This window comes from Jaculus jaculus, chromosome 14 (genome assembly GCF_020740685.1).
Source record: "Jaculus jaculus isolate mJacJac1 chromosome 14, mJacJac1.mat.Y.cur, whole genome shotgun sequence".
NCBI classification, from domain to species: domain Eukaryota; kingdom Metazoa; phylum Chordata; class Mammalia; order Rodentia; family Dipodidae; genus Jaculus; species Jaculus jaculus.
The window spans coordinates 84,971,824-84,999,389 of NC_059115.1; the positions used below are offsets into that span (position 1 = coordinate 84,971,824).

The 27,566-nt window shown below is 41.7% G+C and overlaps 1 protein-coding gene across 3 annotated transcripts in view; it reads right to left on the bottom strand.

Annotated features, from left to right (window-relative positions):
• Pde8b (phosphodiesterase 8B) overlaps positions 1 to 19,296 on the bottom strand; it is a 219,756-nt gene extending 200,460 nt beyond the window's left edge. For all 3 annotated transcript variants that reach the window (XM_004651670.2, XM_045133817.1, XM_004651668.2), the window contains exon 1: positions 18,955 to 19,296. In XM_004651670.2, coding sequence (XP_004651727.1) covers positions 18,955 to 19,296 — 342 coding nt within the window. The remainder of the gene's footprint in view (positions 1 to 18,954) is intronic.
• Between the last annotated feature and the right edge of the window lie 8,270 nt (positions 19,297 to 27,566).

The following is a 27,566-nucleotide window of genomic DNA, read 5'->3' on the forward strand; positions in this document are numbered from 1 at the left end:
TAAAAATGCAATCATTACTTTGCCCAAACTACTTTACTGTTATGAGAAGGAGAATTTCAGAGTTGAACACAATTGTCACTGACAGGACAACCTGCTCTAGAAAACACCTCAGAGAGCCAGGCGTGGTGGCACACGCCTTTAATCCCAGCACTCGGGAGGCAGAGGTAGGAGGATCACCTTGAGTTCCAGGCCACCCTGAGACTCCATAGTGAATTCCAGGTCAGCCCTCAGGTGAAACCCTACCTCGAAAAAAAAAAAAAAAAAACATCTCAGAGATCTCCCAGCTCCATGAGAGCCAAACTACAGCTTTGTGAAACTGGTAAGAGTAAACCTGACTCATAAGAAAGCTCTTCTAGAGATTTTAGCTTGAGCCCAAACTAAAGCTAAGCTAGTATTTTATCACTCTGAAAGACAAAAAGGGCTCAGTAAAAGTTTCTGTGGGACTGGAAAACATGATTATTCTAGATAGGTGAGCATGTCCTTTCTGAAAATTTTTATTCTGCAATTTTCCTAAATTATTTTTTAAATTTTTAAATTATTTATTGATTTTTAAATAAAAAGACTGTACTCTTAGGCTCCCTCTCCCCATCCCAATTCTGCTGAGGTTCTTCTTCTATGGGGTTATTGGTATTCACTGTGAGGACCAAGAGACCTCAGTCAGTCTATGCAATAGGATCTCTTTTCTTAAAAAAAAAAAAAATTATTTATTTATTTATTTGAGAAGGAGAAAGAGACAGAGAGAGAGAAAAAATGGGCACACCAGGGCCTCTAGCCACTGCAAACAAACACCAGACACATGAGCCACTTTGTGCATCTAGCTTTTCATGGGTACTGGAGAATTGAACCTGGGTCCTTGGGCTTTACAAACAAACATCTTAACCACTGAGCCATCTCTCCAGCCCCAAGGATCTCTCTTCTTGATGTATTGATGTATCCTGGTTCTCCCTAGTATTCTCTATATGACACACACCAGCACACCCCCAGGGAATTAGGGAACCAGGGCTTACCCCTGTCCTAAATCATTTTTTTTAATTTATATATATTATTAATTTTCTATTCAGCAAATACAGGCAGTTTGGTACCATTATTAGGCTCATCCGTGACCTACCCCCTCCCCATTGGCCCCTCCTTGTTGAGGTATATGGGTCATGCATTTTGTGGAGTTAGCCCACAGTTGTTGGTATGATAAATGTCTCTGCATATCCTGACCCATCATGTGGCTCTGACATTCTTTCTGCCCGGTCTTCTGCAAAATTTCCCTGAGCCATGCTGGGTTCATTTTTGGTCTGCTTCAGTGATGAGGTGTTGGGGGCCTCTGAGTCTCTGGCTCTCTGATTTGGTAGGAGTTGATTTTTCTCTGTGTTGGTCTCCTTCCCCGTTGTGCTGGTATCCAGTTCATCTGGAAAACAGCACCCTTGCTTGTTTCGCCAATTTTCCTTAGTTTCAGCCGGGGCCCTTTTGAGGTATGATGGATAAACCATAGTGTGCCCATACAATGATACACCACACAGCTAAAAGGAATGCAGGCTGTCTATGAATTATAGTAAAGTGAGCTACAGAATATAATGTTAATAGAAAAAAGAAAAAATGAGTTACTACTCTACCATGAACCTCACACACAAAGGGCATAAACACATTTTTACTTTAAATAGTGACATGAAACCCAAACAATTAAAAAAATATAGCTACCTATGGAATATAAGGGATAGAATGTAAGGGTGGTAGAGGAAAAATATCTAAACTTCTCTGAGCATATTTTAAATATTTTGTTTTGGAACATGTAAATAGCTTACTTTTTTTTTTTTTTTTTTTTTGGTCTTTCAAGGTAGGGTCTCACTGAGCCCCAGGCTAACCTGGAATTCACTGTGGAGTCCCAGGGTGGCCTCAAACTCACAGCACTCCTCCTACCTCTGCCCCCTGAGTGCTGGGATTAAAGGCATGCATCACCACACCTGGCTCCTATATCTTACATTTTTATAACACAAAGTTAAGCTTTAAAAAACAATCATTAGGGGCTGTAGAGATGACTTAGCAGTTAAGTGCTTGCCTATGAAACCTAAGGACCCTGGTTTGAGGCTTGATTCCCTAAGACCCACGTTAGCCAGATGCACAAGGGGGCACACGCATCTGGAGTTCGTTTCTCTCTCTATCTGCCTCTTTCTCTGGGTGTCACTGTCAAATAAATAAATAAAAATAAACAATAATTTTTTTAAAAAAAAATCATTAGTAAAAATGAAACAAAGAAGCTTGTTTTGAGGTAAGCAATAATTGTCCCACCGACTGCTATATAACTGACACACACACACACACACAGTGATCTGATTCTAAATAATTTAAAACATAATACTTTGCTTCATATGCCTATATACATATATAGGATATACATATATATCCTAACATACAAAATCAATGGAAAAAAACTAAACTGTTTTTAGTGATTGTAATGATCATAAAGTAGTGTTAATCAATGTTATTCCAGGATGCTTGAATGTTTCATACAATAGAACAAATGAAGAATATCATAATAGTATCAAGAATTAGACTTAAAGGCTAAAAAGATTTCTCAGTGGTTAAGGTGCTTGTTTGAAAAGCCTAACAGCCTAGGTCTGATTCTCTAGTACTCAGTACCCACATAAATACAGACATATAAAATGGCACATGTATATGGTGGCAAGAGACCCTGGCATGCCCATATTCATATTTCTCTCTGTCTCTCTCTCCAAATAAATAAAAATTTTTTAAAAAAAGAAAAACAAAGAATTAGACTTAAATCACAGTGAAGGGAAAATAAGAATGTTAACAGGATGAAGTTAAGGAAACATCTATAGTTGAATTGGAAATAAAAACACAAGATGCATTTTTATGTTTAACAAAGTATTCATTTCCGGGCTATATTTATCTAGAAACTCCAGAAACAATGACCATTTCACTAGTAATGAGCATTCTGCTGTTCAGATCAAGAATTAGTTTCCTAGTATAAGCAGATCAGGGATAGGAAATGAACACTATGAACCTGGAACATCTTGTCAGACCAAAAGGCAAGACTGTCGGAGTCAGATAAAAAGGGCACAGGTGCCAACGTGGACAAAGAGGAAAACTGAGTATCAGTGAGGACAATAACTGCAGCAGGCTCAGACACATCTAATGTTGATAAGCTGATGGATTTAACAAAACTAAACATCTCACTGGTTACCCTGGAGAATGCTATGCTACTAACTCATCTTGAAAACTGGTAAACAGACAAGAAAAATGAAGCAAGCATTTCCCCTGCCCTTCCCACATGACCAATACCTGAAGATAAGCAAACACTGAATGAAGAAAGTTCCCCTTTATAGAATCATTGTAGAAGTGTAGAAAGAATGAGTTTAGCAGCCCCTCAGGATTTAATGGATTTAGTCAACAATCAGCAATGGCTGCTAACATCACAGCAAGAATGTCAGACACGACATACCACTTCATGAAGAGGCACAATACTGCTTATAAGACAGTTTGCTCAAAAAGAATCAAGCCTCTCAAGCTAACTACAAGTATATGGGGAAATCAGGGTCAGGAGAACATAGTCAATGACCCCATAGGAATGTAATCAGCAAAATACAAGACTGTGGGAAACTCAATGCACAGATGACCCAATTTCTTCAAACAAATAAACTGTCAGGGGAAAACAGAAAAAAGAGGGACCTGAAGTTTAAAAGATGCTCAGGAAATATGCCAACTAATTCTAGTGGGTGGATCCTATTACAAAGATTATTCAAACAAAAAAATTCAAATGAAAATATTCAGGAAATAATTTAGAACATTTGAGCAGTGTCTTGGTAGTTGATAATATTAAGGAATATTAATTTGGTACATGCTAGTAGCACTAAAGTTGTGTTCTGAGACAGTCTTTACCTTTTACCATCATATGCTAAAAAGTTATAGCAAAAATGATAGGATGTTTTAGAATAGCTTTAAAATAATCCCAGAATAAGTGAGTGTATGTCTTAATTTTGAACCTGCTAAACTGAGCGGCATGTACACACAGTGTTATTGTACTCTTTTCTCTATTTCTATATATATTTGGATTTTTCCATAAGAAAAAATTAAATGGAGCCAGGCATGGTAGCGCATGCCTTTAATCCTAGCACTTGGGAGGCAGAGGTAGGAGGATCACTGCAAGTTCGAGACCACCCTGAGACTACATAGTGAATTCCAGGTCAGCCTGAGCTACTGTGAAACCCTACCTCAAAAAAAAAAAAAAAATTAAATGATGAGCTTTTAAATTTGGCACGTATATTGTATCTATAACAAGTAGCACAAAGAATTCTGACTAAAGCTAACAGAGGCACAGATACTAACTTATACTGTACCCACAGCAACTGCATGAGCTCTGTACTTCTACCCCCAATGGACAGAGGAAAAAAGTGAAAATAATAGAAGCTAAGTCACAGAACTAAGTAGATTATAAGCTAGTTCTGTCTGACTTCAGAACCCAAGGATCTGGTGAGAAAAACACTCTGTGTATATTTAGAAGAGACAGAGTGTATACAGAACTGTTAACAGAGGTATAAAAAGGTAAAGAAGAGAAAATGAAAGATGGAGTAGTACTTGGAGAAATTAATGAAGGCATCTAGGAGGCAAGAAACTGTTCACACCCTGGGCTGACACACACATCCCACACTCATGCTGATCAGCTGGAGGGCTGGCACAGTCACCCTGCAGGCATTGCCACTGCTGTAGAAAAGGATCTGCTACCATTGCAGCTTCTTCTTTCCCACATTCTCACCTCTTGCCATTATCTCCTTGCAGAATCTAAGAGGAGACCATCTGGCAAATGAACAAGGAAGATGTAGTCCTTAGACTTCTAGTCTACAATGCAAGTGAGAATGAAGAAGGCCAGAATCAAGAGACAACCACAAGAACCTCTGTGCTACACTTCTTGCAATCTTGATTTATATGAGAGGTTTCACTTTTTTTCCTCTGTTTTCCATGATGATTTGTGTGGCCATTATGCACTTGAAAAGGAGTTAGTCCACACTGAGATACACAATAACTGTGAAATACAGTCCAAATTTCAATGATTTAGCTCCAAGATTTTATTTTATTTTATTTATTTATTTTGCTTTTTCGAGGTAGGGTCTCACTCTAGCACAGGCTGACCTGGAAATCATTCTGTAGTCTCAGGGTGGCCGCGAACTCATGGCAATCCTCCTACCTCTGCCTCCCAAGTGCTGGGATTAAAGGCATGTGCCACCACGCCCAGCTTAGCTCCAAGATTTTTAAAAAGGAATGTAAACTATCTCATTAATTATTTTTATATTAAATATATTTAAATGATAATATTATTGATATTATTGGTCAAATATTTTTTACTTTAAAAAAAAGATTTATAAAAAATTCAAAATCTACATGTATGATTTCATCTGTGCCTCACATGACATTTCAATGGGACCAGAGCTTCAATTCAAGGCAAGCTTTCTCTGCAACCTGTAAACCACACCACCCAAGAATATTCTCATCCCTCCACTCCACCAGACTTTTTGTTCATTCTTAACAGGTTCTCTTAGATCCTCTCTATATCTCAGCACCAGGCTTAAAGAGCCTGACTTTAATCCTGCCACTAGGTCCTAAGTGTGATAGTATCTGTCACGTTTGTCTGCTCCTTGGTGCCTTATCTCTCAGCTTATAGTCACTCATGCTCCCTCAGGATGAGGGCTTCATCTCCAAGAATTCTAACCCCTAACTCCAGTCAACCAGCCAACATTTAGCCAACGCATCTACACACTTTGACTTTCCCACAAAGGACACCACCTGGTACAATAAAAGCTCCCCAAAACCAGAATCACTTACAGTTCCCTTTCATATCTTCCCAACACCTAGACACCTAGATTAGTACCAGAAAACTCATTATCATTCTATCTCTCTGTCACTCACTCTCTCTCTCTCTCTCTCTCTCTCTCTCTCTCTCTCTCTCTCTGTCACAGTCTCTCTCTCCCTCCCTCCTTCTTCTCCCCCCCCCTCCCTCTCTCCCTCTCCTTCTCCCTCTCCCTCTCTCTCTCTCTCTCTCCTGTGAGCCTAGAAAACTTATAGGGTCTGTACCGCTGTCATACCTATGCCAGAACTTTAGGCAGCCCATTGTTTCTACCTTACAAGGAGATGTAAAACAGATTCTCCATGGTCACAACTTTTGTTCAGGCAGGGGTGGAACTCATGCCCAGTCATGTGATAACCTTTTCCATCACCCCCAGGTTCCCTTTCATCATGACAAAAAGGAAAGGAAAGGAAATACAATGGAAAGTTTGTTGTAGGAGGCTGAGGCAGGAGGTTTACCATGAGATCAAGGCCAGCCTATGCAACATAGACAGAATCTGTCTCAAAAGAACAACAAACATGGTTCCATGATGTTTGAGACCTTTGGGATATCAGAATGGTAGAGTGGACATCAGATGTGCATCCTCCAGAGGACAGCTACAGAGAAGGTGTTGGAATAAGGAGAAAATGTAATAAACTTAGTTGGCATAGTTTCTTTAAAAAAACTTTAATAAACTCCATTCAGTCAAAAATGGGCAAAGGGACTCCAAAAGTGGGACAGAGAACTGAATAGGGAGTTCTCAGAGGAAGAATTACAAATGGCTAACACAAACTTAAGAAAATATTCAACATCCCTAACCATTAGAGAAATTCAAATTAAAACAACCATGAGATTCCACCTTACTCCAGAAAGGATGGAAATCATTAAAAAAAAAATTCTAATAATGACAAATGTTGGTGAGGATGTAGGGAAAGAGGACCCCCTCATCCACTGTTGGTGGCAATGTATACTTGTACAACCTCTATGGAAATCAATTTGGAGATTCATGAAAAGGATGAACATATAGCTACCAACAGACCCAGTTATTCCCTTACTGTACATTTATTCTAAATGCTCCATGCATCAATACAGAGACATTTGCTTAACCATGTTTATAGCTGCTCAATTCATTATAGCTAAGAACTGGAATCAATCCAGATGCCCATCACTGGATGAATGGATAACAAAGTTGTGGTACATTTACACAATGGAATTCTACTCAACAGGAAGGAAAAAAAATGATACAATAAAATCTGTAGAAAAATGGACAGACTTGGACATATCATACTCAGCAAACTCACACAATCACGGAAAGACAAACACTACATGGTGTCAGAGAGACCTCCTACCAGGTCCCCAAATCCAGACAGCTTTCTGTAAAAGCACTTGATTATCTGCCTGAGACAAAAGCTAAGACCCTATTGCCAAAGACACCACATTCTGCTGACACAGAGCACAGAAACCTGGCTGGAATTCATAAGAAAGCCAGTCCCCAGATAGCCTTTCTAGTGCTGGAAAGCACTACATGGGCTACTGGGTGAAAATGGCCAACAAGGGTCTGAGCAAACAGAGGTCTAAGCTACTCAGAAGCAAACAACCTGACACAATGTAAACATCTGTGCAGAAGGGGCACACAGCCTCAGTGGATAATCAATAGCTTTCTGATTGGCTTAAAGAGCCACTCATTGTAAAGGAACTCATATCTGGAGTTGGGAACCAGATCAGAATCCTATGGAGACAAAGATGTTCTCCAATATCAAGCTCTAACTAGTCTTTAGCTAAAAGAGGGGTTACATACATCAAATTCTCCCTACATTAATAATGCTTATCCCATTTAAACTATGCTGACTTCACTCTCCACTGGAGAATCTGTTCTTTTTCAGAAGGTAGAAAGACCAGAGGAGATAAGCTACCCCTCGCACTTCAGCCAAGCCACAGCTGAATCCACAGAAGAATGGGGAGATAAGCAAGTGTTGCTTCCATGCTGTTCCAGCTAATCAGTGCCAGGGTATAGGAGACAGAACCTGAGGATACTCAACACCTACCAAAGTAAAGATCCAGAGGCTCCAAAAAGCTCATTACTTAAGTAGATTTAAAAGTCACCCACCACAGCTCAGGGAATTTTGCAGAAGAGGGAGTGGAAAGATTGTAAGGTTGAGACATAATGCCCAGAGGCATTCCCTCCCCCGCAAAATAACTGACTACTGCTTCCACAGTGCATAAACTACAATGCCATGGGTAATACCTGCAACCCCACTGAGGAGCGTCCCCAACGGAATGGGGCCAGGGACTAGGGGAAAAAGAGTACCAACACATGATGTATTCATGTGAAACATTTTGTTAATAATAATAATAAACATTTTAAAATAAATGGACAAATTGGCCACCAATAAATATAATAATTACAAGGTATTAACACAATATGTTCTGCTGAACCTATAAGGATCAAATGATACTAACCAAGCAAATAAGCACACAAAAAATTCCTCATTACGTTAGGAGAATGCTAGAGAGTCAACTTACTGTTTTGAAAGTTGGAGAAAAGGGGGGGATTCATGCATTTAACCTGCCATTTCTAGAGAAACTGTGCCCCAGGGAAACCAACTAGTTGGTGAGAAGTTTCTCTTGCTAGGGCTACTCAGAAAGAAGAAGAAATGAAAATAAAGTAACAGAATAAGAAAATTGACCTCTTACAACCTCCATATGGCTACTAGGTGTGAGGATGTGAGCAGTGATCACTTGTAAGTTTAGCATCACAGAAGACACTAACCACTGTATGGCTACTGATGTGAGAAGACTATATCATCTAAAACAGCTGTTTAGCCCACCCACCCTCCAAAACTAATCATTACTAGTCTGAGCAAAACTCTAACTCAAGCTATCAGTTTCTAGCAAAAGAAAAAGGGAAAGCAATGAAGCATGTTAGATGAAGAACCACAGAAATATAGTAAGTAAATGCAGATTGGGAAAATACCTGAAGGATGAACAACCCAAGTTCTTCAATAAATAAACTGCAAGTAGAAAAAAAGAGAAAGGAAAGAGGAACCTGTATGTTAAAAGAGACAAGAGAGGGCTGGAGAGATAGTTTAGTGGTTAAGGCATTGGCCTACAAAGCCAAAGGATCCTGGTTTGATTCTCCAGGACATACATTAGCCAGATGCACAAGGGGGCACATGCATCTGGAGTTCGTTTGCAGTGGGGGGAGGCCCAGAAAGCCAAATATCACATGTTCTCTTTCATATGTGGCTCCTAGCTACAAATGATTGAACTTCTATGTGAGTTGGAATAAAACTCAGTAGCGGAGGCCAATAAGATAGAAAGGAGATATAAAGGAAATAGAAATGGAGGGTTTGGGGGGACTTAATAGGATGGTATTATATATATGTAAGTAGAACAGATTAATGGGGGTGGAAAGGCCTAAGTGAGGTCAGGGGAAGAGACTGAGTAAAGGAAAGGTGGGGGGAGAGCTAATAAGTCATATGTAAGCCAACTTTTTTTGGACAATGGAACAACCAGAAGTCATAATTGTTATTAGAAAATTTTCAGTGCCAGTGAGTTGTTGGCTAGGGAGGTCCCTAGTATCTCCAAAACACTAAAGGGTATTGCTGAGGCTTTTGGTTTCCCACCAGGAATAGATAGTAAGACCCTTTTACTGAAGACTCCACATAATTGGGCTGCAAAGTCACTGAGACATCCTGCTGGAACTGAGCTGAAAACCTCCTCCATGTAGACCAGCTGACAGAAAGCTAGACAAAGCTATGCTGCATACAGTTCAATGGGAGAAAGAGAAATCACCAATAGAAATACTCAACAGTGGACACTACAAACCTTAAATTTGGCCAGCCAGGCCAAATGAGCCAACGGGTACCATAGTGGCATGTCTGTTATAGGGGAAACCAACCACTATCTAATTGGACTGGAAGCCCACTCCATAGGAAGGAATACATGCCTGTTACTGAAAACCTACAACAAGGGTAGTCATGAGCCCTAGGGATGTAACGTCTGCTGGTGTCTGGCTAAATGTATACACTATGTTCACCAAACTGCCCACTAAGCAATTCTCTTAATGTTCATACCCACATATTAATGTTACTATCACTTTTAGTTAGAGAAGCTTCTTTTTTAAGATGGTGGTGACCTTGGGATGACTTAGAAGGCACCATGGTGCTGAGAAGTGACAGAGGAGTGCTCAGCAGTAGAACATCTCTATCACACCTTCCAAGGTTCAGGGTCCATTGCAGAAGAGGGGGCGGAAAGAATGTAAGAGCCAAAGAAAGGGTAGGACTCCTTGCATCGTGCTCCTCCAGACAGAAAATGACCTGTATATCCATGACCTTGCACAGCCTGATACTACCTACCCAAGACCATCATATTAAGAGGAAAAGATGATGACATTAAAATAAAAGACAGACTGATTGAGAGGGGGAAGAGGTATGATAGAGAGTGGAGTTTCAAAGAGGAAAGTGGGGGTAGAGAGGAAATTACCATGGGTTATTGTCTGTAATTATGGAAGTTGTCAACAAAAAATAAATATAAAAAAGTTAAAAAGAAAGAAATTGGCAAAAAAAAAAAAGTGTTTGCTGGAATTGACTCTGGTCAGCAACTCTTAGTTTCTGAGCTTTCCTGTTGTTTGTGGTTCTGGTGTCAAAAAATAGCTTCAAAAATGTGGGGCTGGAGCAATGCCTCAGTGGTTGAGGGCACTTGCTTGTAAAGCCTACTGGCCCAAGTTTGATTCCCTAGTGCCCATATAAGGCCAGATGTATAAACTGGTGCATTCATCCAAAGTTCATTTCCAGTGGCAAGAAGCCCTTGTGTGTCAATTCTATCTGTCTATCTCTTCTCTCCTCTTCTTTTCTCTTCTCTTTCTTTCTCTGCTTATAAATAAGTTAATTGAAATTAATATATGCTACTATATTAAGTTCTTTATAAGTCTTTTAGGCTCTTCTATAAAAATTTCTGAGGGTCTTCCCTCAGATTCAGGACTCACTCAGGCAACTGTATCCCTGAAACCAATCATTTTTACCTTCCTGTCTAAAAGAAAACAAGTTTTAGATTTAGTGTATCATTCCCACTAATGTATTATATCTGAAAGCACCTAAGACACAGCAATTCAAAAGCCAGTGGACCTCCTGTAAAGTGCTTCTAAGCAAAATTCTATAGTGAGGCTTTAGGTCACAGGTTTACATCAGAGAATTCCATGTGAAACCATCTCAGGTAACACCAATGCCTGCCCTTTAACTTTTGTTGTTCATCTAGAAGGACTGTTCTGTGCACCTTCTTTTGGAAGACCAGTTAACACAGACCAAAGCCATACCTGTGGTAGTGTTTTTCAAAGCTTCTGAAGAACACAGCTCTATAAACTCACTTAGTCTATGAGCCAGATAAAACTAACTGGAAATAGTTTCCCAATAGAAATACCATGTTTAAAAAATAGCTAAGTAGGGCTGGAGAGATGGCTTAGTGGTTAAGTGCTTGCCTGTGAAGCCTAAGGACCCCGGTTCGAGGCTCGGTTCCCCAGGTCCCACGTTAGCCAGATGCACAAGGGGGTGCACGCATCTGGAGTTCATTTGCAGTGGCCAGGAAGTCCTGGCACGCCCATTCTCTCTCTCTCCCTCTATGTGTCTTTCTCTCTGTGACTGTAGCTCTCAAATAAATAAATAAATAATGAACACAAAATATTTTAAAAAACTAGCTAAGTAACCAAAATTTTATTTTAATTACCATGATAGCAACAATGACAACCACAAGAGTTATATCTCATAATGGTACAGTATAGCACTTACTTGCAAGATGCCACACACCATGTTCAATGAAAATAATATCATATTGTGTCAATGTTCCTTGAGTTTTGCCTCATACATTCTCCATTCACCTCAAAACAGAACTCCAGGTCAAGGAAATAGAAGAAGCAACAGTGGAAATATACAAGGGAAAGTCCCACTGGCAAGGTCCGTGCTCTCCTGACCACCTGGTATTGCCTCTCTGCTCTGAATAAATGTTTCATCACTATCCACATGTTATCCACATGGAGCCTGGATGTTCACAGGTCCCAGTTCACACCATCTCTAAGGGATAGATCATGTGGTGAGAGGCAATAAATTTTGGGATGGAAACAATCTTTCATTCAATAGATTACTCACCTTGAGTAATCTATTCTACCTCTTGAAGTCTTCAGATAATAATTTGTAGCTCTGAGTAGATCAGGTGAAGCAATGTATATAAAATGCTCAGCAAGTAAAAAAGATTTAAATAATAGCTAATGTTATTATATCCAGTTCATTCACCTTGTAAAACATGTTAAATTGCCTTGGAAACACAATACAACCACAAAATATTCTTTCTTTCCTTGGCAGATTATCCAAACATAAAAGAGTGTCCTGGTATTTATTATAGCAATCACAAGTTTCTTAAAGCAAACTGCTAGCAGACTGGGATGATCCCATCTCAGGAACTATTTTCTGTGGATTGTCCCGACACAGGCAGGAAGAGGGAGGTGAACAGTTAACGAGTGAAGGAGATAATCCTAAATAAAAGCTGGCTTTTATCTGCCTGAGGGAGAAGAGAGGGAAGGGAAGAAAAGGTAGCTAACCATTACCAATTATAAAGCAATGTATACTACAACATGTTAAATGACAGCATTTTCTATTAAAGCATAATAATTACCAAAACTTCCACTCTAAAATAAAAGTAACCCCTATCTAAAAACAGGCTCCAACAGGCTGGAGGAAATGCTGGAGAACTTGGTTAGTAGGTAGAAGGCCTTGGACCTGATCTCTAGCCCCCAAAATAAATAAAGAGAAATACCAGCACATATTTTATTATTTTAAAGTACACTGTATGTATGCATTTTCTTTATTCAAAACATTGGCTTATGAACACATACTAAAATTCATTTTCTGTTTTCACTTTTTGAGCTTGTGAAGAGAAGGCTATAGAAAGCATGGAAGTGCAAATTGAGGAAAAAAAATAAAATAGTGACAGGGCTGGGACTTACATGAGGAATATTACTTTCTCTATGCACACTGACCACTGTGTTTTGTGGTGGAGGTGGGACAGGAGCAACATGCAAGAGAAAGGAATCAACAAAGTCAAGTGTCAGCCGAGATAAGGCGTACACTGAAGAAGAGGGCATGTTTGCAGCACTGAGAGGTCTCTAAGATCACTGGACATATTTTGATGTCAGTTTATTCAGTAGGAAATGCAAACAATGAGGCCAGAGCACATAAAAATGCTCTTATTTTAGACAACCATCAACAATAATTATCTCACATTGAGTTTATCTGTATCTAGGTATCTCATGATGTTGAACAGTTTTCAACACTTTCCAACAAGTGCTTTTGGGATATATTCTGGATGTGCCTCTCTAGACCCACTCTCCACCTATGTATCTCAGACCCCTTAACCAATAGGCTTCTTTTCCCTTTGGTTTCTCAGTGTGTTTGGTGAAGGGAGGTATAGGCAGGAGAACTCTGAAAAGGAGGACAATGGCATGAAGGTATATATCCATTTGACTTCTTCGTGACCATCCAAGGTCACCAATCCAACCACTGCATTCTTGGTATACCTCCTTCAGGCCACAACTGCTAGGAACTTGCCTGTTGGATAGATTCAGTTTCTTAGATTCCCATAACCACTCCCACCCTATGACCTTTCTAAGGTGTAACTGCTAGTAACAATGCCCTCTTTTTCTAGTCTTTAGGCACAACAGTCTCCCTGTTGACAATCCTTCCTCACTCCAAGGCCTTTGAAACAGCCAGTTCATAAGATTATTTCCAGTTAAACCCTTTGGATGTCTGGTCTGTTTCCTGCCTAGGGACTTGTGGAACAGGGAGCAAGGAAGGTGTGACTGGATGTTCTTGCCTCAGCTAGGTGTGGTGATGACCTACAGCTAGTGGGCTGTCAGCAAGTACTGTGGCCCTGAACTGTTTACGCTCAGCAGTGACCGCCAAAAGAACAGAAAGTGAATAGCTTTCCCCAGTCAGAAGTCTCAACCTGGTTCAGCAGCTGGCATCTTTGTAAGACCTACCTCCCGAAAGTGCTTACTGGTTCCCCCAGTTTTGCTAGGTTTTCAAACTCCACACTCCTATCTTCCTACCTGGTCCCATGGGCTCACTCTCTCCTTTCTATTTGGGTTGCTAACTTAACAGCAAACTGGTGTCTTCGACTATGCCCTGCTCTCACTCATGGGTCCTTTCTCACTGGAGCTCAAGCCCTGCCAGGTGGTGACCAGAATGGGATTTCAGTAGAAATTGTACTAGCTCTGGGAAACTAGGAGCTTGCACTATGTAATATTCTAGTTTGAGGTATATTCCACAGTGTCAAGAGGAAGAACTACTAAATTGTCCTTAAGATTTAGAGTAACTACTGAAGAAAGAAATGAAAATCAACAAAATGTGATCACTGCCTCCAATTCATGCACTGGGAAGGACAGAATTGTAATTAAATGTGCAATGGCAGAAGGTAAACCTGCAACTTGCAGCTCTCACTAGAGCTTACTATACTGTATTTTCCATTTTAAAAGGGAAAAAGGTGATAAAAGGACTAGCAAAAACTCCAAGAATGGAGAACAGAATTCATAGCAATATCACTTGACATCCAGCTCTAGGTTAGAATCTTCCCTTGCCTTGCTATTTCTCATCACATGGTTCCTCCAGGGTACAGCTGTGATGGGAAACAAGATATCAGGACTTGTGCAAATCCAAAAGGATCCTGAAGAACTGAACCTCTGAATATCTAATTAACTTATGTTATCCAGTACCCCCTCCTCTTACGTACATCCGGCCAACTATAGAGGCACACACTTTGACTCCATGAACGTAATGGCTATGACCACAAGCCATCTGGAAGCACACTGTCTGCTACAGGCAGTCCCACCTAATTTATCTGGTCAACAAGACCATTTAATTCATTTTAAAGCAGAGTGTTTGTCTAAGTGTGGTCCCCAGATCAGCAACACTAGCATCTCCTAGAAGCTTATTTAAAAATTTCAATTCTCAGTCCCCACCCAACAGACCTGCTAAATCAGAAACTCCAGAAGTAGGTCCTAGTTATTGTACTTTAACAAGCTCCCCCAGTAATTCTGGCTTGAGAATTGCAGTTTAGGAAAACATAAGTAAATATAAAAAGTAGCTCTACCCCTCCCTCTAATAAAATCTCATATTTACTACATAATCAGAAAAATAGTTATTTTCCTTATTTATATATAGAGTCAACTCAGGATTATCCTCTCTGATTCTAGAATGCCAAGGAATAAACACTGGCTGAGGTACACCTTTTTGCAAGAGATTCACTCTTCTCCTCAGGCTTTGTTCACCAAATTTTATGGAAGATCTCTGAATTCCCTGCATCTGAAACAGAACCTGACATAAATAAATGAGCATCATGAAAGGAGGGGAAGAGGGAGCTGAAGAGGCTAGCTATCAACATTAAGTTACTTGGAAGCTAACAACCTCTTATAACACATCTACAGAATACTTGGGAGCATTCAGGATTCAGCAACCAGTTGTAGCAGAGTCCTTACTGATGGTACACTTAACTTGCTTCAACCTCTGTGTACCATCAGTAAGGACTCTGCTACAACTGGTTGCTGAATCCTGAATGCTCCCAAGTAGCAACAGCTAGTACTAGAAAACATTTGTAACACACCCTGGTTCCTCCCAGAGAGAAGTTCAAATGTCTCCTTTGAGCCTTTCTGAACAAGAACTTCAAAACTGGTAAAATATCAGGAGTGAGCACCCTGCAGGAGTCTCCTGTTTGAGACTTTTTTGTTTGTTTGTTTGTTTTGCCAGGTAGGGTCTCACTCTGTCTCAGGCTGACCTGGATTTAACTGCGTAGTCTCAGGGTGGCCTCGAACTAACAACGATCCTCCTACCTCTGCCTCCCAAGTGCTGGGATTAAAGGCGTGCGCTACCACGCCCAGCTGAGACTATTTTTAAAAAGACAAGCCAGAGGGAGACAAATTGCTAGGAAGTTGTACTTTTACAGCAATTGGGAGACAAATCTAACTTCTTACCAGAAATGGAAACCCATGTGGTAACAGCGTACTTGTATGTGAATTATTAATGGTTATAATCTCTTTTTGCCAATTAGGTATTCAAGAAGGTTCCTGTTGACATCATGTTTGACATCATAATGCTTCATCATTCTAAAAGCTTAATTAAATAAATTATTGCTAGAAAAAGAGAGAGATTTAAGCACATACTTTTTGCACTCTGGGGAATACCAGAGGCCAACTAGATAATAAAGAGATTGCTTATAATTGATGTACAAAGAGGAAGAGAAAAAAAAAATACATCGGTATCTACCACCACTGTAAATAGGACCAAAATGGCAAAGACTTTATTTTTCTACCTGAGCTTTTTAGAAAGAGATAAGGAGTCACATGACTGGCAACTATCACAAACTCTTAAGGCAAAAGAGTTCTTACTCCAAAAAAAAAAAAATACAAGTAACATTTTTACAAATTTTTTTTTATTTTTTTATTTTTTAAATATTTTTTGTTCATTTTTTATTTATTTATTTGAGAGTGACAGACAGAGAGAAAGACAGATAGAGGGAGAGAGAGAGAATGGGCGAGCCAGGGCTTCCAGCCTCTGCAAACAAACTCCAGATGCGTGCACCCCCTTGTGCATCTGGCTAACGTGGGACCTGGGGAACCGAGCTTCGAACCGGGCTCCTTAGGCTTCACAGGCAAGCGCTTAACCACTAAGCCATCTCTCCAGCCCTTTACAAATTTTTTTAATCCATGAAAGCATACAGACTAAGGTTCGAAAAGACAACACAACATGGAAGCACAGGCTAAGAGGATGCTATTAAATATTTTAGGGCAATCCTGTGACAAAGTTGTGTATGCTTTGCAAAAGTATTTGTGGTCTCTAAACTCAAGTAAACAATTTCGGATATCTACACAATGCAAATTAGTATTGAAACACTGAAGTGACACTTTTGTTGCCAGCATTCCTACGAATGAGTTGGAATGAATTAAACTTTTATTTGGGAATCTTATGATAAAGCAAACTGAGTAAAACTCCTCCCCAGTAAGCAGTAAGATTTATACAAACTTATACTAGCTGCTAATGATCTTGGCCCATTTTCCTTCCAGTTTTACTCCATTTGGTTTTTAAGTAGTCTCTTGAGGAAAGCTTTAAAACATAGAAAAATTGTTTCATTCATTATTATTTTTTCTTTCACTAAACAAACATTGAGTAGTTAGAGTTGTCAGGTACTAAAATGAGTTCCTTGCTACTCTGAAAGGAAAAAAAAAAAAAAAAAAAAAAAAAAAAAAAAAATCTCTTCAGCAACCAAAAGGCACTACCATAGTTCATAGTAGTCACCATTCTGAATTGCTGCTTCATGTTTTCAGATTTCCTTTTCAACATCCCAGTTTAAGGATGTCACCATATATAGCATTTTAACCCCTTAAAATTGCTTCTAAGACTAACTTGATGTGAACAGTGACAGTAGCCAGCAAAGGAGTGAACAAAAGTGAATTCATTGCCAAGCACATGCCTCTGAAACAAGGGTGTCACTGATAGACTGCACTATCATGAATCCAGGTCTCTAGTTTTTGGATAATCTATGCTTCTATGATGCACCGTTAACACACAAAAGTAAAAAAAAAAAAAAAAAAAAAGCTCATTCCTGTGGTATTAGTGATTGTTACCAGAGAAGCAGTGTAACTACTAATAAACACTGGTTACAGTTTTTGTTGTTGTTGTTTTGTTTGTTTTTCGAGGTCTAGGCCAGGCTGACCCAGAATTCTAGAATTTACTATGTAGTCTCAGGGAGACCTGGAACTCTTGGCAATCCTTGCCTCCCCAGTACTGGGATTAAAGGCTTGGGCCACCACACCCTGCTTTATCAGTTAAGTTTTATACTGCAAAATCAGATGCTGGGTTTTTTTGTTGTTTTTTTTTTTTTTTACAAACAATAAGTTCATTAAAAAGCAAAAAAGAAAAACTTTTGATCTTCTGTACTGAAGCCAACCTATGTTAGCCTCTCCTGTCCTCCACTGTGGACTTCAACCAGTGAAAATCCAGAGCTTCCTCACATTAGACCAACTGTTGAACATGTTTTTATCTACTGAATACAAGATTGTGTCTTTGCTAAAGAATGGTGGAATGGTCCCTACTGACTATGTGACAGCTGTGTCTATCTAACATTAAGAGTCATAGGATTAATTTTTTCCCTTTGAGCAATGAACTGTACTATTACACTTCTGTTTGCTGTCAAGAAAAGGGCAGTGTCCCGATTGGCACAATGAAAACCATCTTATAAATGGACATGATTACAATAAATGGTTATCATTAAGAAATATCCAGGGACAATTGTAGCCACGTAAGCAAACCTTTCCGTTTCCTTGCAATCCCACTCTCCTACAAGATCAGCTGTGAGTGCAGAACCATCATCTTGAGACAGCTGCTCTGCACTGGAAACTGTGTCCCCTCACTGGAGCTCTGTTGGCAATCCATACTCATGGCTGGGTTCTCTCCATCGTGCCCAAGATTCAGTCAACTCAGAAAAAAAACTGAACTGACAAACAGGTTCCACTCAGGCTCCAAGGTTCTCTAGTCCCTTCCTATTTCTCTCTTCAAACATAAACCCTCTCATTCATTCACAAATCCCAGCACTGGGCCCCAGTTCTGAGAGTACTTCCCCTAACCTAGCAGGCTTTCTCAAGTAAAAATCTGAGCAGGAGATGGTCAGGTATCCCAGTTGCAGCGTCTGCACCAGTTACGTACAAGGCATGCAAATCCAGCTCTGTGCTCAAAATCCATTCAGTGGCACTCGCGTGCTCTGGGTGATGCGTACCCACCCCTCCCACTGCATCAATCGGGCCACAGCCTCTCTTCTCTAAGTGAGAAACAGGCCACTCCAAACTGCCTCCTCCCCCTACCCTCTCAACCTCCCGCAACCCCGGAGCCAGCTAAGGTCTCCCTGAACCTCTCCAGTGGTCTTTTTCCTCGTCAATTTCCTGGGCCCTCACCACCGGCACAAATAGAAAGTAAACTCCTCAGTGACACCCTCTACAAAGCACCTGCGTCAACTTTACCCAAGCCCCCCTAGCCGAAAGAGCCCAGTGCTGACCAGGCGGTCAGCACCCCACCAGCCGGCCCCGGGCCATTTACCTTGACGCTGGTGTAGCTGGTCTGGGTCTCGGCCTCGGCGCTGCCGCAGCAGTGGCGCCTCCGGCCCCTGCAGGTGGTCGCGGAGGGGACCGAGGAGCCAGCGCCGCTGCCGCTGCCCAGCTGGGCCCGGGCCCGGCGGACCCGGACAGCGCCCAGGGGTCGTCGCGACGCTCGGCTCGGGGGGACGGCGTCGGCGGCGTCGGTGTGGACGAGGAGGCCGTGCAGGGGTGCCGCGGGGCCTTGCGACACGCTGCTGGTCTGACGGGGCGAGTTGGACTCATCTGAGTCTCGGCAGTAGATCACGCCGCTCTGCGAGACATGGATGCTGGGGGCGCAGCCCATCCCTCGGCCGCGCTCCCCTGCGCGCCCGCCCGCTCCCTGGGCGGCCCGGACCCCGCACACCCGCGGCCACCTGCAGTGAGGTGCGGCCGCGGCGGCACCCGGACTACGCGACCCCCAGCGGGTGTGCCTGCCGCTCCGTCGGGCTCGCCGCGGTGACCCCTGCCTAGCGTCCGAGGTCGGCGCGCGTCACCCCAACTTTCCCTTCTGGGCCATCTTCCTCCTGGAGCTGGAGAGCGCGCGCACACAGCGCCCCGCGCGCCCCGGCGGCCGCCACCCTCTCCGCCGCCGCGGCGCCTCGAACCCGCGCCCCGCGCGTCCGCCTACCCCTCCTCCCGCCTCACGGCCCGCGCCGCCGCGCAGCTCGACCTCGCCGGGCTCCCGCGCCCGCGCCTGCGGCTCCGTGCCAGGGCTCCCAGACGTCCGCCCGCCTGCCTCCCAGCGCCGTCTTCCCCACTGTTATCCCTCGCTCGTCCCCTCATTTCCAGCCCCGGTCCTATTTCTCAGGTATGCCTGGCCCGCCGCGTGCCTCTGCCCCCTCTGGTCTCTCACTGCTGGGCTCTCCGCTGGCGCGCAGTAGCGGCACCTGGCCTCGGTGCCCTGACCAGGTCCTCCTGCAGGCCACAGACCTTGTGCCTTCTGCCCCATCTCCACGCCACCCCCTGTCGCCCCAGCCCCTCTTCTCCTGCCAGCAAACCAGATCCTGAAGGAGTGGGTAGACTTTATTTAAGTCTCTTGCTTCTAAGGTACACTTTTCCACACACCCCTAAGGGAAAACCAAGATGCCCTCTCTCAATCAGCTGTGACCCTACAGCTCAGGCTCACCCAACTCTTACTTCTCAGTGTACTCAGAGAGTTGAGAGGCCTCATACTTGCATAGCATAGTCCTTCCTCCTTCAGCCCCCACCAGCCCACCTTCTCTTACTTGAAGGCTCAGGTGGATGGTGCCCCAGCCATCAGGCAGCAAATTCACTGTCTACTCATTATTTGGAAGTTCGTGCCAAAAGATGGGAGGTTTTACAGGGAGAAGGAATCCTTAAATATAAATTTCTTTGGAAAAGTCAAGGGTGGGGGGGAGAAGCTATTTGCATGTTTGTCTATTTGTTTGTTTGTGACTTTCCATGTTTTCACCTCTTCCCTAGGTGCCACTAATGTACACCCTGACTTGTATCCCATGGACCCCTCTGCTGTTCTTCCTCACAATCTAGACTGTGCAGTCCAAAATGGCCTCCCTTGGTCTCCATAGTGAGACTGACTTACACAAGCTGACTTTCACTTCTGGGGAGAAGGAGAAGCCACGCTGCAGTTCATCCTTCTCCTGGTACAAAATCTGAGTTACAGTCACCAGGCACTACCACCCACCTACTAATGGGTTCCTTCAATAATTCCTGCAGCAGTCACATGGCACAAAGGAGATAATAAGATGATCTAAGAAAGGTCTTCATTTAGAGTTGCTTATAACGACAAATCCCATTGCAAAATGCAAAGAAATAAGATTCAAATCTGACACATCATTCTCCTCTTTCCCTTCCTATACCATTAACTCTTACATGGAGTGGATGAACAATTCAAATGATGTCTTTGGACCTCCACAGAAAAGCAAGGTATAATTCAACATCGAGCTTGCAGTGGACTTGGTGACCCGCACTTGTAATCCATCTTTCCGGTGGCTGAGGCAGGAGTATTGTCAGTGAGTTTTGAGACCAGTGTAGGTGACAATGTAAGAGCCTATCTCTAAACAAAGCAACCCTCCCAACCAAACAATAACAATATATCTGAAGTTCACACAGGAGAAAGCTAGTTAGACCTTATTCTTCTACTTGTACTTTTCACCTCAGGTTAGCTGTAATTTTTCTTTTCATTTAATGACATGAAACAGTCCATCTCCAGTTAACCTGGGGAAAGTCTATACTGTATTTTCTAATGCACAGGCAAACTGGTCATAGGATTTCTGTATAGGTTGAGTTCCCACCATAAGCAGACTTGGAGATGGTGGTCAGCAGGAGAGAGTTTATTAGGAAGTGTTCTTGAAGTCAACATTTTAAGGAAGGACAGAAAGTGGGGGGAGAGAGGAGGCATTTGAGCTGAAAAAGACACTGGCCCTGCTTTGGGCATCTTACAAGGAGGATTCTGAAGCTGGGATGATGCTTCAGAGACCTTCTGGGCCTGGTTACAGGGACCTTTATATATCCATATGGATCAGCCATTCATACCAGCTATATTGGTGAACTTAAGCAAGGGGGCCCTTTTCAACTGAGGCACTCTTGTGGAAAAGGTCCCACAGCCAAGATGTTCTGCTGACAGCACTTCCAGCAGTTGGAGGAGTAAGTCAGAGTCCTTCATTCCTGGTATTATGGCTTTCCCCCATAGTTCCCATACACACTGCCTATAAGATATCATATTTACCTCATGAAGAAAGATCTAGGGACAAATTCTCTCAATATCTCTCTCCCTCTCCCTCTCCCTCTCCCTCTCCCTCTCTCTCCCTCCCCCCCCCCTTCCTCTCTCTGTCCTCCAAAAAAAAAAAAAAATGATTAAAAACCAAACATCATGACACATCTTCTGGTGGATAACATTAGGTGCTGAATGACTTGTGACAGCAGAGAGATCCAGAAATAAATTTTATATATGCCTTTAATATTGTATTTTTATTTATTAAAGAGAGGGAGAATGGGTGCACCAGGGCCTCTAACCACAGCAAAAGAAATGTAGATGCAAGTGCCACCATGAGGAATGGAACCTGGGTCCTTAGGCTTATAGGCAAGTGCCTTAAGCACTTAAGCCATCTCTCCAGCCTCAGAAATAAATTTATGTTGAACCTTATACACTATAAAAAATGATTAAACCAGGGCTGGAGAGATGGCTTAGTGGTTAAGGGCTTGCCTGTGAAGCCTAAGGACCCGGGTTCAGGGCTCCATTCCCCAGGACCCACATAAGCCAGATGCACAAGGGGCGCACACATCTGGAGTTCGTTTGCAGTGGCTGGAGGCCCTGGTGCACCCATTCTCTCCCTCCCTTTCTCCTTCCCTCCCTCCCTCCCTCCCTCCCTCTCTCCCTCTCCGTGCCTCCCTCCCTCCCTCCCTCCCTCTCTCTCTCTCTCTCTCTCTCCCACCCTCCCTCCCTCTTTCTTTCTCTGTCTGTCACTTTCAAATAAATAAATAAAAATAAACAAAAAAAATTAAAAAATTATTAAGCCAGGCATGGTGTTGCACACCTTTATTCTCAGCACTTAGGAGGATTGCTGTGAGTTCAAGGCCAGCCTGAAACTATAGTGAATTTCAGGTCATCCTGGGCTAGAGTGAGATCTTATCTCAAAAAAACAAAAACAACAAAAAATAGTAAGGCTTGAAAGATATCCTCAAGGTAGCCAGTGAATAGAGTTTGACTGTTATATATGGTGGGTTAATAAAACACTTCATATAGGTATAGAGAATGTGACTTCACTGTGGAAAGATAGAGAAATACATTAGATGTGTATTTTTCTTCCCATTTTCAAAGTTGCCAATATCTCAGACACAGCTTCCATTGTTAGTTCTGGCTTAGTGAAAGGAAAAATATAATGTGTTCCTACGAACTTTTCCAATTGTTCTCAGTGGGAATGTGTGACCTATGCCCATGGCTGGAACAAATCTGATCACTAAAACTTGAAGGAGCATATAAGAAGAGGAGAAAGGGCTGGGTGTGGTGGCGCACGCCTTTAATCCCAGCACTTGGGAGGCAGAGGTAGGAGGATCTCTGAGAGTTCGAGGCCACCCTGAGACTACATAGTGAATTCCAGGTCAGCCTGAGCCAGAGTGAGACCCTACCTCGAAAAACCAAAAAAAAAAAAAAAGAGGAGAAATGGTTCCACCTAAATCATTTCCTGAGGTCTGAGCACTTGCCTGGGTAAGTGATTTCTGAGCCAATTCCCTTGAAGTTGGGGTGAACCTGATGCACAGATGTTCTGAGTTGGGCTCAGGATTCCCCACTACATTGGGCCATCCCAGACTGACAACAATGTCTACAAGCTCAGACACGGCAATCATCATTGAGGCCCAACTTACAGAATAAGGCCAAGAAACCTAACATTATAAAAAGAAATTAATTAAGAAGAGAAAAATTTCACAACAATGTCCAAGAAACAAATTAAAGGAAAGCCTACTGAATCCCAAATGTATTTAAAAAGAGACAAAACCTCAGTTCTGTCCAAGGTCAGCTGAATAGCTTTTATGTTCTATAATGATATTAAGAGCTTACTTCAAAATTATGACCCAGAACAATCCAAGATTCTCATCAATTAAGGTCTATTTTAATTCTAAAATGATATGAATTCCCCAGAATTCCTTTAAGGATGCAGAAAATGTGATTAATACACTTTGGATCACTCTTAACCAGAAAGGTTAAAGTAACAGCAGCTACCTGATTGATCTTTAGATAATCAAACATTTAATCAACCAGTCAACCCTATAGGGCTTCTTGGTGCACACCATCTTCCTAATGGTAGAGGTCATTGGGAGTCTAACTACCTCACAAATGAAATAGCACCATTTACTAGGCAGCCCAACAGAGCCAAAGAGTGCTCAACTCTGAGCTTGAAGGAATACTCTGAAACCCGGCTCTGCCTCTTACAACTGTGCAACCATGGGCCAGTCACTTAACCACTGGGCCTCAATTTCCTAGACAATCTCTACGTCTCTAAATCACTGACATTTGAGATGCTAAGAAAGTTTCTACCTTATAAAATTATTTCTAGTTTAAAATGTGGGCTTTATAAATCAAAACAGCAGGTCTCAAACCTAAGGAAACATCACAATTCTCAAAGGAATTTGTCAGGAACATAACAATTCCCCCATCCCAGATACTTGGATTCAGAGGTTCAGCGCTGGTCTAGCATTTGACCTGTCAAAGAAAGTAAATAGCCCTTCTGAAATCTCATTTGGGAACAATACAATACTAATAGTTGATGTCGGGCTGGAGAGATGGCTTAGCGGTTAAGTGCTTGCCTGTGAAGCCTAAGGACCCCGGTTCAAGGCTCGGTTCCCCAGGTCCCACGTTAGCCAGATGCACAAGGGGGCGCACGTGTCTGGAGTTCGTTTGCAGAGGCTGGAAGCCCTGGCGTGCCCATTCTCTCTCCCTCCCTCTATCTGTCTTTCTCTCTGTGTCTGTCACTCTCAAATAAATAAATAAATAAATAAATAAATAAATAAATAAAAATAGTTGATGTCCTCACAAATGCCTACACAATGTGGCCCCTGCCCACCTCCGATCAAGCATTCTTCCCTCATTTTCTCTCTCTAGCTGAGGTCAGCTAGATAGACATGAGGGATGCAAGGGGCAAACTGTATAGTGGGCTCACAGCTGGCAACTTCAACACTTATTACCACAGTATACTACACCACTGAACAGTAAAGATACAAGAAACACAGATCCTGCTGGGACCAACATGGCTGACCCAGATGACTACTAAGTGCTCTTTGCTTCATTATAATGCCATCTGCATATTATTAACCTTAAAATTAGTCTGCTTCTACCATATAACTAATACCACACCACACGGAAAAATTCCCATAGAAAGCCAAAAATAGATAATAAACTCTGTCACAGAGAAAATCCCATCTTCTTACCACAGTAACTCATGATAATCTTCCCCTCATCAAAGTTTGCCCAAAATGCTATAATGCCATTCTCTCTTGAGCGTCTTAGACTCATCCTTTGAGTGTGGACCTTTGCCTTAAAATAAACCTCCTGCCAGTTCCTTACTTTATTTTCCTCTTCAAACTCTGAGACAAGAACTAGGAAACAATGGGTAGAGGTCTCAATTTAGTCTATCTTTGAGACCCACCCAGCCTTCACTAACTGTTACACAAATAGCTTCTTTGCTATTTCTCCAGGAGATCTAGCATTTGCCACGCTGGTCATGCAGTCACACCTATACTTAATGGCTAACTCTCTCCCTTCCTTAAGTCTCTTTAGATGTCCTTTATTCCACGCTTCCTATCCCCAACTCTAGTTAAAACTGCAACCCACATCCCTTCATGGTCACTCTGCCATTCCCAATTCTTCCTAGCTTGACGTTTCCTTGTTTCATAGGACTTGTCACCTTGAAACTTGCTTTACAATTAGTTCACTTTTTGTCAGGTTTATTTCTATCTCTCTCAGAATATAGACTGTATACAGGCAGGATTGTTTCTTTTTAGTTTCTTTTTTACTGATGGAGATCATACTTTTATAACAGCATTTAGCATACAGCTAGTGCTCAAATATATGTTAAGTGAAAGAATGAATGATTTTCTTCCTTTCTCTTTCTCATCTCTTAACTGTTAGAACCCAAGACTGAAAAAACTAGTTTTTTCAAACTGAGTAGTTTTTTGTAAATGAGTAGTTTTTTGTTCCATGTTTTTTTAGTTTTTTAAATATTTTATTATTTAATTTTATTATTTATTTGCAAGCAGAGAGAGATAGAGAGAAGAGAGACAGATAGAGAAAGAATGGGCATGCCAGGGCCGCTAGCCACTGCAAACGAACTACAGACACATGTGCCCCTTATGCAACTGCTTATGTGGGTCCTGAGGAATTGAACCTTGGTCCTTTGGCTTCACAGTCAAATGCCTTAACTGCTAAGACATTTCTCCAGCCCTTTTTAGTTTTTAAAATTAGTGAATGCCTTTGACATGAAAATCCTCATTTTAGCAACAAAAATAATTTGTACAGAGATGTTTGATAGCAATGTTATTTACAGTAGTGAAATGCAAGAAAATTCACTTATCAAAAGCTTGAGGAATAGCACAACAAACTACTACCATGTCAGAATTCAGTGTGTTTATATTTCAATGTATTTATATGAATAATGATAGGCTTAAAATAATACAGCATACACCACTTAATTACAAATATGCAAAAGCATGCATATTTGCTGTGGTTTGTGTTTGAATGCAAAGTAATATAAAAATTATATTAAGACAACTAAGTGAGTAAGTGTAATGTTACTTAATTCTCTCCTGAAAAACACCATACTGAAATATAGTTTCTTTTATGGTCTACCACTGATTTATTTTTCCCCACCAAACAAGACAGAAGAGTGAAAAAATAAAGAATGGAAAAAAACATAGCTATATGGAGATAAAAAAAGAATCAAAATACATTTACAAAGGAATACAAATCAGACCCACAGAAACACAGAGAAGCAAAAAGAAAGAAGACATATGCAGTCATTTTTAGGGTAGAATATTCCTAGCAAGTGGGTTTACAGATACAGCTTTTAATTTTTTTTTTCTTAATTATTTGAGAGAGAGAGAAAAAAAGAGGCAGATAGAGAGAGAATGGGCACACCAGGGTCTCCAGCCACTGCAAACAAACTCCAGATGCATGTGCCACCTTGTGGGTCCTGAGAGTCAAACCTGGGTCCTTTGGCTTTGCAGGAAAGTGCCTCAACTGCTAAACCATCTCTTCAGCCCATATACAGTTTTTTAAAGAGAATAAAAGTAAGTTGTATTGTTAATGATAGTTGCATCATTTCTTGGATCTTTTGCCAAGTATGAAATGAAATTAAAAAAAGGATTTGGCCTACAGGACAGCTCTCTCCTGCCAACTGTAGAAAATGTAGAGACGTAAGAAAAGATTCAGCTTAACATCTGACTTCCTTAGGCAACATTATCAGGCATGCAGGACACTGAGTGCTGGTCCCTCCTCTGCATTGTACAAAAGTGACCCATCCTTCCTATTAAGAATGGCAAAAGGAAGAGGCTAGATGAGTCCCCAAGAGGGGTTCCAGAATAGCCTTGCTTCTCATCATCACATTCTCCTGATCCCAAGCAATCAGGCTATGAAAGAGAAAGTATTCATTTCAAAAATCTTGTAAACTCATGTTACACCAAAAGGATGAGATGTGATGACAAACAAATGAGACACAAGATGCAACCACCCCCAAAGGAGCTTATTTAGAGTAACCAGGGAAACTGAACTTACAAGAAATAACCAAGCATAATACATGAGTGGCAAGGCATGAGAGTAACAGTGAATGGTACCATCAGTTCTTTTCTGGTCATTATCATAATTGGAAAAGGCTTACTGGAGAAGGAGACATGGCAGCTGGACCCTGAGCAGGATGACTTATTAATCAAAGAGATCAGCATGAGCAAATGCACAATGGCACATCTGACCTTGGTGGAGCCAGAGGCAATGAACAGATTGGATAACTAGACAGTGACTCCTGTGCCAAGGATGATAAAGCCTAAAATGAGAAGAAGGAAACAGAAGACAGAAGGTCCTGGAACACCTCTTCTATAGAAGATGCC